The sequence below is a fragment of the Rhinolophus sinicus genome, chromosome 2 (genome assembly GCF_057876585.1).
Source record: "Rhinolophus sinicus isolate RSI-liver-muscle chromosome 2, RSI-T2T, whole genome shotgun sequence".
NCBI lineage: Eukaryota > Metazoa > Chordata > Mammalia > Chiroptera > Rhinolophidae > Rhinolophus > Rhinolophus sinicus.
In genome coordinates, this window is record NC_142502.1 from 26,411,227 (window position 1) to 26,422,619 (window position 11,393).

The following is an 11,393-nucleotide window of genomic DNA, read 5'->3' on the forward strand; positions in this document are numbered from 1 at the left end:
CTCTTATTCAGCACACAATTAGCTTTTTCACTAGATTATCAGACACCAAATTTGGAAAATATTCTGGAACGCAGGCGTAGGTGAAGGATACCAGCTCCTAACATTTGGTCCAAATCAACATATTGTAAGCAGTGGAGTTCCGCCTCTTTGGAACTCCCGTCAGTCAACCTGCCAGCAAGTGAGGTCAAGCTAAAACGCAATCCCCTGCCCATGTGCACGAGTGCGCATGCGTTCCCAGGGGTTTAATTGACCCTGAGAGGTTGCCGTAGCTCAGTGCACATACAAGACGTTGCGCGTGCGCAGGCGCTCAGCGCGGAAGACTGCCGGAAGCCAAGATGGCGTATAGGTGTTCTCCAGGCCGCAGTTGGCGCCTTATCAGTATCTGAGCGGGTGTTTTGTAAGGGACTGTGGCGAATGCCCTCTTCGCCGCCATGGCCCGGCATCGGAATGTTCGAGGCTATAACTATGATGAAGGTAAGTGACAGGCTTATGCCGGAATGTCATTTTTCTCTGTTCCAGCCGGGATCCCAGCTTATTGGCATCCACTTCGATTTGTGAGTTCCTCGTCAGTGATGCCAGGCTGGAGACTTAGTTGGAGAAACTAATAGGACATTTGAGTGCCAGAAAATTGTGTTCTTTTATGACATGACCTCTGGGATTGTTAAATAGGGCGGGGTTGGTGCTTTACGGTGTCATATGGGAAGGACACTTGGCGAGGCCGGGATCCGGTGGTATTTATACACGTAAGCATTATGTCCTCTCCCTCTTCATTATTTTCTCCGTGGAGATATACACGCTTGCCTACTTTTACCTCCGTTCCCCGCCACCCCCCATTCAAAATAACCATGAAACGTCGCTTATTTGTAAAATACGGATTTATTTAATGGTTACAATCAACTGTTTTGCTGTAGCTGTGTTAAATTTACATGGTAAATATTTTGTGTTTGTTCATACATATTTAGTGCAGAATGTGGCTTGAGCTAACTTTAGTTTAGTTTCTATGAGTTTCAAGTTAAATTGGAAATTTAGAAGGGGGAAGAAAAGATACACATTAAAAAGGCCCAAAGAGTCCATTAGGTAATCTTATGTGTCTACTCAATTCTTGGTTGATAATCTCAATGTAAATGTATTTTGGAATGGAAAAAAAAGCAGTACTGGAAGAAAGAGGGCTTCGAAAATGACTTAACTGATTTTTAAAAATGTATTAAAAGAAAGAAATTGTGTATGAATGTTCTCTAGGAGTTTAAAAGAAGTTAGAGTTAGTCTCTGTGTAGGGGATAATTATAGGCATCGCCAAGCATCATATAAACTAAAATTATAAACAAATACGATCAAGTGCAGAAGAGGAATAAAGACCTATTGCTCTGTAAAATGCAGAGCATGTAGGGTGTTTAATACGTTGATGGTTATTATTGGCTCTCCCAGCAGATTATTGGAGAACATGCGGATGCTCTAACCATAGTTGAGGGTAACTAACACCTTTGGAGACTGGAACCCAGTCAGCCTGGCACATGTTAGGTTCCTGGTGTTCACTTTAGAATGGAGGCTGTTTTAGGTATTGCAGTGGACATAAGGATTGCATTTGGACCATGGTGACCTAAGAAGGGAGTTTAGCCTGGGAGATAGTTTTGCAGATATGATAAAAAAACATGACTAGGTCTAATTACTGCTTATTCATTTCTTTAATAAATATAATTTCCTCAAGCAACATTAATTGAGTGTTTATTCTTCATGAATTGAATGCTTAGAATACTGTTCTAAGTTTTGGGGATGGATAGTAAGATGTTTGAGGGAGTCTGCAAGGGGAAGGTACACAGGCAGCCCATTTACCGTATGAGATCCTGCAAAAAGTACAGTGGCCTAGAAGCTCTGTGAGAACACCTTATTCAGAATTGGTTGGAGGAGTTTGAGTAGGAATTCTATGTGAAGGAAAGATTCCTGGAGAAGTTCTTGGCCTGAGGAGTGAGCGCTAAATATCTTCTCACCTTGGCAACCCCGGGTCAGGTGGTTATGTTTCTTTGGAACAATTGATGATGTCATAATTAAGCTATTCCTATAGCATAGGAGGCTCATCCCTTTTCCTGCTTACAAAAGTTCCACTCATTTTCAGGGTCCAGTTTATTTTTCTTCCCAGTGAAGCTTTTCCTTGTACTCTTAGAATAATAAATTCTTAGAATAATAAATTAAAAATTCTCAAAACTAATAGAACTTCATTAGAGAGAGTTTGTGCTGCAAAACCTATTGGTACCTCTAACTCTCACTTCGTTCTTCTTTGTGATTTGAATAGCACTTACATGACTGCCTTAGCTACTAATTTAAAAGTACCAGGAAGGCAAAGTCCATACTTTATATTTATTCTAGTAGCCAGCACGATGCTTACATTCAGGGAATTCTCCCAAAATTTTGTTGAGGTAAAGAACCACTTTACAAAAATCCCAGGAAAGAATTCTCTTTATCTTTTTATATTGTGGTACTTTTAGGGTCAATTTCAGTATTGAAAAACTGACCTAGTAAAGATTCTTCTTGTCTTTTATATCTAAAAATACATTTTTGTGAATGGCTCCTCATTTATTTGCTAATAAGTTGTTATTAACTTGGGATTGTTATCTAACTTATTGAATGTTACACATTTTAATCCAATAGTAGCATTTATTTAATTTTTCTTTGCCATTAACATTTGGTCTCAGCCTTTGAACATGCTGTTCCTGCTGTATGAATACCCTCAGAAAGTAGCTAACTTTCCTTTGGAATTGGTTAAATATTGTATTTCTGGGCTCTTTTCCTAGCAACCCGAATGCCAATTCTATTTTTGTTGTACATGTGTGTTCCCAAACAGCTCTGTATTTCTCACGTGAAACACTTGTCATATGGTTTTGTAAGTGTTCGTTTCTTGTCTGTGTTCCCTGTTAGATTTTAAGTGGTAGAGATACGGGAATGTGCCTGTCACTCGCTGTTGTACTCCAAACGTTTCTAATAGTCCCTGGCCTAGTGTTGGTGTTTGTCGAATGAATAAATGATATATGCAGATATATTTATGTTCTTTGTGGGTTTTTCGTTTTACATTGTTTGACTCATTAATTTATAATAAAACAAGTATTAGTTTAATGCCAAACATGCACCAGGTAGTTGTCTAGATAGTCTTGCTCTGAAAGAGCTTGTAGTCTCAGGGAATGAAACACATATAGTGCTTCGAAGACATTTGGTTGGAGGAGTGTGCTAGAGAGTAAAAATGGCAGTGGGGCTCGCTGCTTTTTACCGAGAGTGGTCAGGGAAGACTTCTGCAAATAAGTGACATTTGAGTAGGAACCTTAACTAAAGAAGGGAACAGCCTTAAGAAAATTTGGTTAAAGAGCATAGTCTAGTCAGTAGGAAAAAAGACCAATTAGCCTGAGCAGAGTGACCACAAGAGAGTTTAGGATAAGCTGGTTTTTATAGAGATGATCTAGCTCTACATGAAGAAAAACTGCTTTCATGGTCTGATTTTATACCCTATTATAGTCAGTTGTATGAAAAATAAATGCTTTGGTTATAGAGGGCATTTGGTGAAGAAAAATGGATGGATTTTATTTCGGATATTTGTCAACACTGGAAAGAAAATTCAAGTATGTGGCCTGTGGGATTATTACTTTTTGATCACCTGAGGTGAAATATTGGAACAACTTAATAAAACCCAATTAGCTTAAAAACCGAATAACTATGTATGTCTTTATAAATGTATAACTATAGAAAGTCAATACCTACTTAGTGGGTAAAATTTTTAGAATTTTTTGGAAAAGTGGACATTCCAAATTCCTTTAATTTTGATAATAGTTTATTTTCATTGGAAAGAATTCAGATACTTTCTTGTTAATAACTAAGAATATAAAAAGAAATTGTACATGAATTTACCTTGTGTGTTTTTATTTTAGATTTTGAAGATGATGATCTCTATGGCCAGTCTGTAGAGGATGATTATTGTATTTCGCCATCAACAGGTGAATTAAAAATATAATTTGATTTAGTGGTTACCAGAGGGTAAGGAGGGTGGGGGGTGAGGGGTGGGAGATGAAGGTAAGGGGGATCAAATATATGGTGATGGAAGGAGAACTGACTCTGGGTGATGAACACACAATGGGATTTATAGATGATGTAATACAGAATTGTACACCTGAAATCTATGTAATTTTTCTAACAATTGTCACCCCAATAAATTTAATAAAATAAAATTAAAAAAATATATATAATTTGATATTCATTATTTGGGTGTTTAAAAACGTTTAGCAAGTACTATTGCCATTCTAGGACTAGAGTGTTCCATAAGACTAATAATATGTAACATTTAAAAAGGTAATTATATTTTAACTTTTGAAGGTGTATAAAATAATTCTTTAGCTGTGAATAAAATTTAAAGTTTTGATTCTATCATTTAGCTTTAAACAATTTGAAGAAAGCGTCAGGCAGCTCCAAACTGCAAGTGGTTAGGAGGGCTCCACTACAGGAGCTAAGAGCAGGGTTTTTATAGAGAGGACATAAAGCAACGCAAGGAAGTTATTTGCTTGACTTTAGCTTAAACGGTTATTATTTGGAGAAGCCTAATTGGCTTTTTGTGATTGGCTGTTGTTCTTAGTCCTGAGGCATTCACAGGAATTAACTTTAGGCTTAGTTTTCCATTTGCCACCAAGGCATTAAAGCAGGGGTGTCCAAACTGCGGCCCGCGGGCCAACTGCGGCCCGCAATCCATTTTTAATTGGCCTGCAGCAAATTCCAAAAATATATTTAGTTTACTTAAATAAACCAGGTGAGGCAATACGTACTTCACCTTGAGTGAGTGGCCTGGCTGTTTGTGTATTTTACCTCGTATGGCCCTTGGTAAAAAAACGTTGAAAAAAGTTTGGACACCCCTGCATTAGAGCCACTTCAGTCTAATGACCTCCTTGTGTGATTACTTTAACAGTAGTAATCCTTATTCAGTCCATTCCAATTCAGAATCTTTATTGAGCATCAATTAACGTGTAAGAATAAGTCTCTTCTAATAAATTTATAAATTAGTGTGGTATAAGGCAGCCGGTTAAAAGTCCCATTCAAACAACGTGCTATACAACAGTATGGTGGGTAAAGAAATAGTCCTGCCTGAAGGAGTCTGGGAAGGCTTCTGGAAGGAGGTGGGATTGGGACTGGTGAATTTGGGAGTAGAATGGATTCTAGATACAGGAAATAACAGTGGGCTCTAAGTCAAGTGTATTTGGGAAGAGTTACACGATTAATGCAGTTGCAGCAGGAAAGAGGGCTAGGAAAAGAAATAGGAGCCAAATTTTGGAAGACAGGTTTTAATTTTAGGTGTGTAGTGTCAGCTTATTGAAGGTTTTTCTGTAAGGGGGTAGTATTTTATAATAAAGTGATGATGGGATACAAAGTGGACTCCAGGTGAAATAGGTGAAAGGGGGGACTCGAGGCCAATGCTTCCTAACCTTCCCTGATGACACCAGTCAGCTGGGAGTGATTTTAAAATCATAAATTTCCTGCTCCAATCCAGCACCAGTGAATCAAATCTCCAGGGGAAGAGGCCTAAAGCGCCATATCTTTAATGAGTGCTTATTTTAAGGTGTTTAGGAAATAATTTTAGGCAGTTACATGAAATCTTAAACTTTTATGTTTATCAAAATGCCTTAAGTTTTATGTCACTATCGTTGTCCAATTTTTCTGAAAGCATTTAAGTTTTCAGAAAAGAATAGCATTTTATAGTTATCCCTTTTCACCATTGCTTTTCTCTCACTCTTTTTATTATATTTTTGTGCATTTTGGGCTTGTATTTCACTTCAAAGATTTGGACTTTTTTTCCCCCTGTAAGTAGCTGTTTTCCCTGGGGAATGTTCCTACCCTCCTTCCCACTCCCCTCTCCCCAGCAAATCCAGCCATTACTACTTCCAAAACAATGGCTACAATAAAGGTTTCTGAGTTGGATTTGTGTGTGAGGAGGGCATGGGAAAACTCCCTAGAGAAAACAGCTCCTAGGAGTTAGATTTGAAGTCTGGACATTGACAGAGCCAGGAGTGCAGTTTTTAGGCTCTCGGCCTCACGTGGAAAGGTGCTGGCTCAGGTAGTAGATGGCCATCAGCTGTGGCTAGTTGGCCATCGGCTGTTACCGGTTAGCCATTAGCCACTGATATAACTGCCGTGGCTAAGATAGCAAAGGGTGGTACAGTGGCGTGGCGTGGCGGAGTGTGGGTTGCGGATTGCAGAGAGGCAGGTTGCAGTTAGCAAGCGAGGTTGGTTGGCAGAGACAAGTGGACAGCGGGTTGTGGATCCTGTGTCTCCTGCTTCCTGTGTGTCCAGCCCAGCTGCCAGCGAGACTATAGTGGTATGACTCCCCTATCTATGGCTCTGTGGGTGTTCCTTTTTGACCTCACCATGTCCTGCGTTCTTGTGTGGGGAGCGGGACTAGTGACCCCGCTTGAGTCCCTGCATGACAACTTCCTTTTCCCTGTTAATATTTCCCAAGTGAAAATTGTTGAGGGACTATCTGATTTCTTGCCTCACTTAATTTTTGATTTGTCTTAGGTTTTTCCTCACAGTTTAGTGCTATGAGAGGAAGTTGGGGAAAGTGTATTTGTTATTTTTAGGCTAAATTGAATAGTTTATTTCAGCCAGGAAAGTAATTTTTAACTCACCAGGCACAAAATGGCCCAGTTCACATTTTTTACTACTACATTTTATTACATCTAAGATGTCACAGATTATCAGACATACCATTATTTTATGTACCACTTAAAAAAAATTGTCCATCAGTCTAAGTATTGCATTATGCTAAGGTACCATGAGATTGAGATACATTACCTCATTCTGAGATATTAATGTAAAAAAGTGGTTATCGTAGCGTATCTATGAAGTAGGTTGTCTTTCCTGTCTGGTCATGCTGACTTTGTAATAGCAATGTTATATTCTTGCTCAAGAGGGGAAAAGAGGGATTTTATATATACTGGGGGTGCCACAAAAAAAAATGTATACAAGTGGACACTTTGGTCAACGTTGCTCAAGCAGTAGTTTGCCGTACTCAGAAGAAGTGTCTGGACGCTGATGGTAACCACTTTTAGCACCTCTTGTAATTGCAGAAGTCAAACGTGACTTGTATTCATCTTTTGTTATCAGTATATATTGAGTATTACAATTTTAATAGTTTTTTCTTTTCTTAAAATGTGTACACTTTTTTTGGCACTATATGTATTATCTATCTATCTATTTATCTATCTATCTATCTATCTATACACACACACACATATATATATATATATATATATATATATATATATATATATATATATACACATATTATACATAATGTATATAACCTTGTGGTCTTCCAAAATTGTGTACTAAAAATAATAGAACTTCTGGGGAAAAATAGGATCATGACAGACTACTCAACCTGTAAAGTACTAACAAAAATAGTAATCATCTTAATAAAAATTCTTGCACATTTGAAAAGATACATTAATTTCCTAATAAACATTCCAGTAAATATAAGACATTACATTTAAAAAAAATGGTGAAAGGCTGATAGAAAAAGGTGTAAGAAAGAGTTGAAACTGATGAATAATATTGCAAAAGCAAAATGCTTAGAGCCAAGCAATAAGCACACACAGAGACAGGACACGTGATCAAACTGGGCCAAGAGGAAGAATGTGGAACTATTTGGTATTACAATACAATTAGAATTGTAATATAATATTCTGTGATTGGCATTATTAACTTTGCACCTGCTGCTATTATGCAGTGATGCAAAACATTGAGGTATAGGATGGGGAGGATTTTCATAAATCGAAACAACTTGAATGTTATACTCACATCTTTCCCGTTTACCATTTGGTATGAGCTAGTTTGGTTAAGGATATGGGCATTGTAGCAGAAGAGATTGAATTCTCTCAACTGCTCTGTATTTCTCTTCTTCACTTATTATCTATGATGTCTTCCACATCTTTAGTTTTTTGATGTTTTTACCTCCTTTATTATTATATAATTGCCCCAGTCTTCAGTGATTACTTCATCTTCTGTGCTTCTGCAGCACTTGTTATCTGTACTAATTTGGCTTTTAAAATACGTATTAAATTTTTCTTTTTTGCCTTCCTTGCTAATCTATAAGGCCACCATTGATTTATACTATGAACAGATAGCACTCCATGGCCTTCTGAGAATAGATGTTACACATAAGCCATAGTATAGTATCTATTGTCTATATATGCACTATCTAGAAACTTTGAATGTAGTTAGTTTTCCTGACTTTCATAGATAGAGCCTTCCAGAAAACATGTACAAAAGACAAATGTGGGAATGCTAAGCAGTAGACTTATATTTACATGCCCTTCCAGAAAATTAAATAATATAAAATCCCTAAGAACATCTTGCTTTTAGAATACTGTATTGATATTTCTATCCTCCTTAAGTTACTCTTTAATTTTGTTCCTTCACAGTTGAACACAGTCTCTAGGAATTGAGTTCAGTGGGCATTCAGTTGAGGTGGAAGAGTCAACACTTGGGGCATGCATGATGATTTTTTTCCTTTGCTTACTTGTGTTTTGTGTATGATACTCAGGCATATAATATTGACACTTTGTTATCTTGTCTTTCCTCATTTTAATGAAATACATAATACCCAGTTACATATTGAGTGATAATCCTGCCAGTACTGCAGAATAGGGCAGACTGATGTCTGAAAGTCAAAGTTAGGTATATAACACCAGTATACAGTGTCAGTGCATGATGGAAAATATGAGTTTTTCGGAAGTTAAGACCTATGATTTTGGTAACTCTTAGGTTCATAGAAAATTAGCAATTCTTGGAAATTGGAAACCTACTCTGTTTTTAGTATTTTCTTTATTATGCAAATAGCAAGTTTGATACAAGTTTTGAAGCATTTGTACCAAAGAAGAGGAAATTTCAAGGAAGACAGAGAGCAGTAGTCAAGCATGAGATATTAGGGAAGACAGGTTTTTGAAAACTGTGGAGAAAGTACACTCGGGAATGGTTTTGGAGCTAGGAAAGAAGGAAGATGATTATAAGAGGCTAATGAATAGTTAGTAAGGACATTTGAGAAGAATTTGGGGTATGTTTTGTCTTAGTTTTTTTTTTTTTTAATCCATTATTGTAAAATGTGGGTAAATGGCTATAGGTAGTAGGTCAGCCAGCATCCCTAATTTTTTAACATTTGTGGAAAAACAAAAAAAGTTAATGAGAAATGGCTGTACTACAGCATTCTTCCATCATTTCATCTTCTAGCTGCTCAGTTTATTTACTCACGGCGTGACAAACCTGTTGACCCTGTAGAAGAATATGATTATGAAGATCTGAAAGAATCCTCCAGTTCTCTTTTGAGTGATCAGCTAAGAGAAATTGATCAAGGTATAGTAAAAAGTAGTCTGTATTTCTTATCTGAAAATGATTAATAATATATCAGAATTTATCAGTTTTATTGTGATTGTACGTAATAGTGATTGTTGGGTAGTAATGGCACCAATACATCTTATATCTTTAAGGAAAATTTATATTAAGTATATTTTGTGCAGTGTATGATTAACTATATGGTTAACTGTTGAAAATTGGTTGTGTGGCTCTTATTTAGTAACTGAAATTTTTGATTGAAATATTCATCTCATCTTCTCAGGAAAGAAATGTCAGTGGCTTGTTTTCTTTTAGCCATATGTAGAGCTTATGATTAGATACAGAAGCTTATTTCCTTACAAAAAGTTAGGTTTTAGAAGGCTTGTTTCTAAACAAATTTAAGTCCAAAGTAACATTGTACAAGTGTCCTGATGGTTCATATCCATGTAAATTAAGTTTCAAGATAGAACTCTTAAATGGTAATGGCGTTGGTTCTGAGTTTGCATCTTTTCAATCAATTTGAAAACAGAAAGAGGAAATATAAGAATCTGAGCTGAACATTGAATGAATCGGTAAAATATGTATCAGTTGCTAACCAACCCAAGAAATACGGAGAAGAAAGCACAAATATTCAGAACTAGGAAGCAGAAAGGAAAACAACCAATGAAAAAAAATTTATCAACTGCAGATACATTTAACAATGTGGATAAAAGTTTGTGGAGGAGCTGCTATATATAAACTCCCTAATAGTATTTGATTGTATTTTTTTTTTCCAAATGTTATTAGCATTTTAATAAAACCACTGTGCTTGGTACAGAGCTATTCAATAAAGTTCTGTTGTTTAAACTATAATAGTACCTAGAATTTGAGCATCATTTTTTCTTAAATTTAATTCTTTTAATACTAGCTTCCGGTGTACAAAACAACATAATGATTAGACATTTACACCCCTCACGACTGTATTTTTAAAACAAGTGTTGTAATTGTCATTGTGGGGTGAGAGAGTAGGAATTGAGAAGAAGTCTTGTACTTTTTCTGCTCTCCCTCAGAATGACTAAGAAGGTAAGAAATTCAAAGTTCTTTTTAAGATTGAAAGTTAATTATTTAACTTTCCCACCTGACACATGTAAGTAATTGCATGATAACAATAATAATGATTGTAGGTAACCTTTACTAAATGCTTTCCAGGTACTGTTCTAAATGTTGTTCAGGTATTAATGTATTTAATATTCACAGCAACCTTATGAGGTTGGCCACTCATCCTCCTTTTGTAGGGGAGAAAAGAAACTAAGAACTAAATTGACTGAGGTTGCACTGGCTAGTAATAAGTGGCATTAAGATATGAACCAAAACAGCCTGACGTCATATCTCTATTCTTTGTGGATGTGTAGAAAATAGTTGTTATAATTAATTAGAAGAGGCCCTGATACTAGCTATACTAAGTGTTCTGTTCCAGTTTCAATAATTCATGTGTTTGTGAAATAGGTATGGTATAATTTTCCAAGTATAGCTTATTAGCCTAAAATCAATCTAGAACTCCAGCAAAGCAGAATTGCCCAAATGTTTGAGAAAATTAATTATTTTTAATACAGTCATGCACCGCCAAAAGATGGGTTATGTTCTGAGAAGTGCGTTGTTAGGTGATTTGATCAGTGTGTGAACATCATAGAATGTGCTTACACAAACCTGAGTGGTATAGCCTACTATACACCTCCTGTATGTTGTATACACCTATTGCTCCTAGGCTACAAGCCTTTGCAGCATGTTGCTGTACAAAATAACCCAAGATTAAATCAAGATGTGGTAAATGAAATGTATGAGACTGCTGCCGGCGCAATACTGCATACTGTTTTACAGTGAACATTTTTTTTTTATAGGTAGAAAGAGTACACTCTAAAGTGATGATAAAAAATATAGTAAATACATAAACCAGTAAGTTGTTTATTATCATTACCAAGTATTATGTACTGTACTTTGTTATGTGTGCTATACTGTTACCCAACTGGTAGCACAGGTTTGTGTACACCAGCGTCACCACAAAC

General features: G+C 36.5%; 1 protein-coding gene across 2 annotated transcripts in view; it reads left to right on the forward strand.

The window, feature by feature from the left end:
* The first annotated feature begins 282 nt into the window (after positions 1–282).
* Positions 283–11,393, forward strand: part of HBS1L (HBS1 like translational GTPase) — a 76,171-nt gene continuing 65,060 nt past the window's right edge. Inside the window, exons 1-3 of one of the 2 annotated variants that reach the window (XM_019732731.3) lie at positions 283–474; positions 3,909–3,974; positions 9,250–9,372. In XM_019732731.3, the coding sequence (XP_019588290.3) occupies positions 432–474; positions 3,909–3,974; positions 9,250–9,372 (232 nt within the window). In that variant the 5' untranslated portion in view covers positions 283–431. The remainder of the gene's footprint in view (positions 475–3,908; positions 3,975–9,249; positions 9,373–11,393) is intronic. The other variant, XM_019732730.3, reaches the window with a different exon arrangement.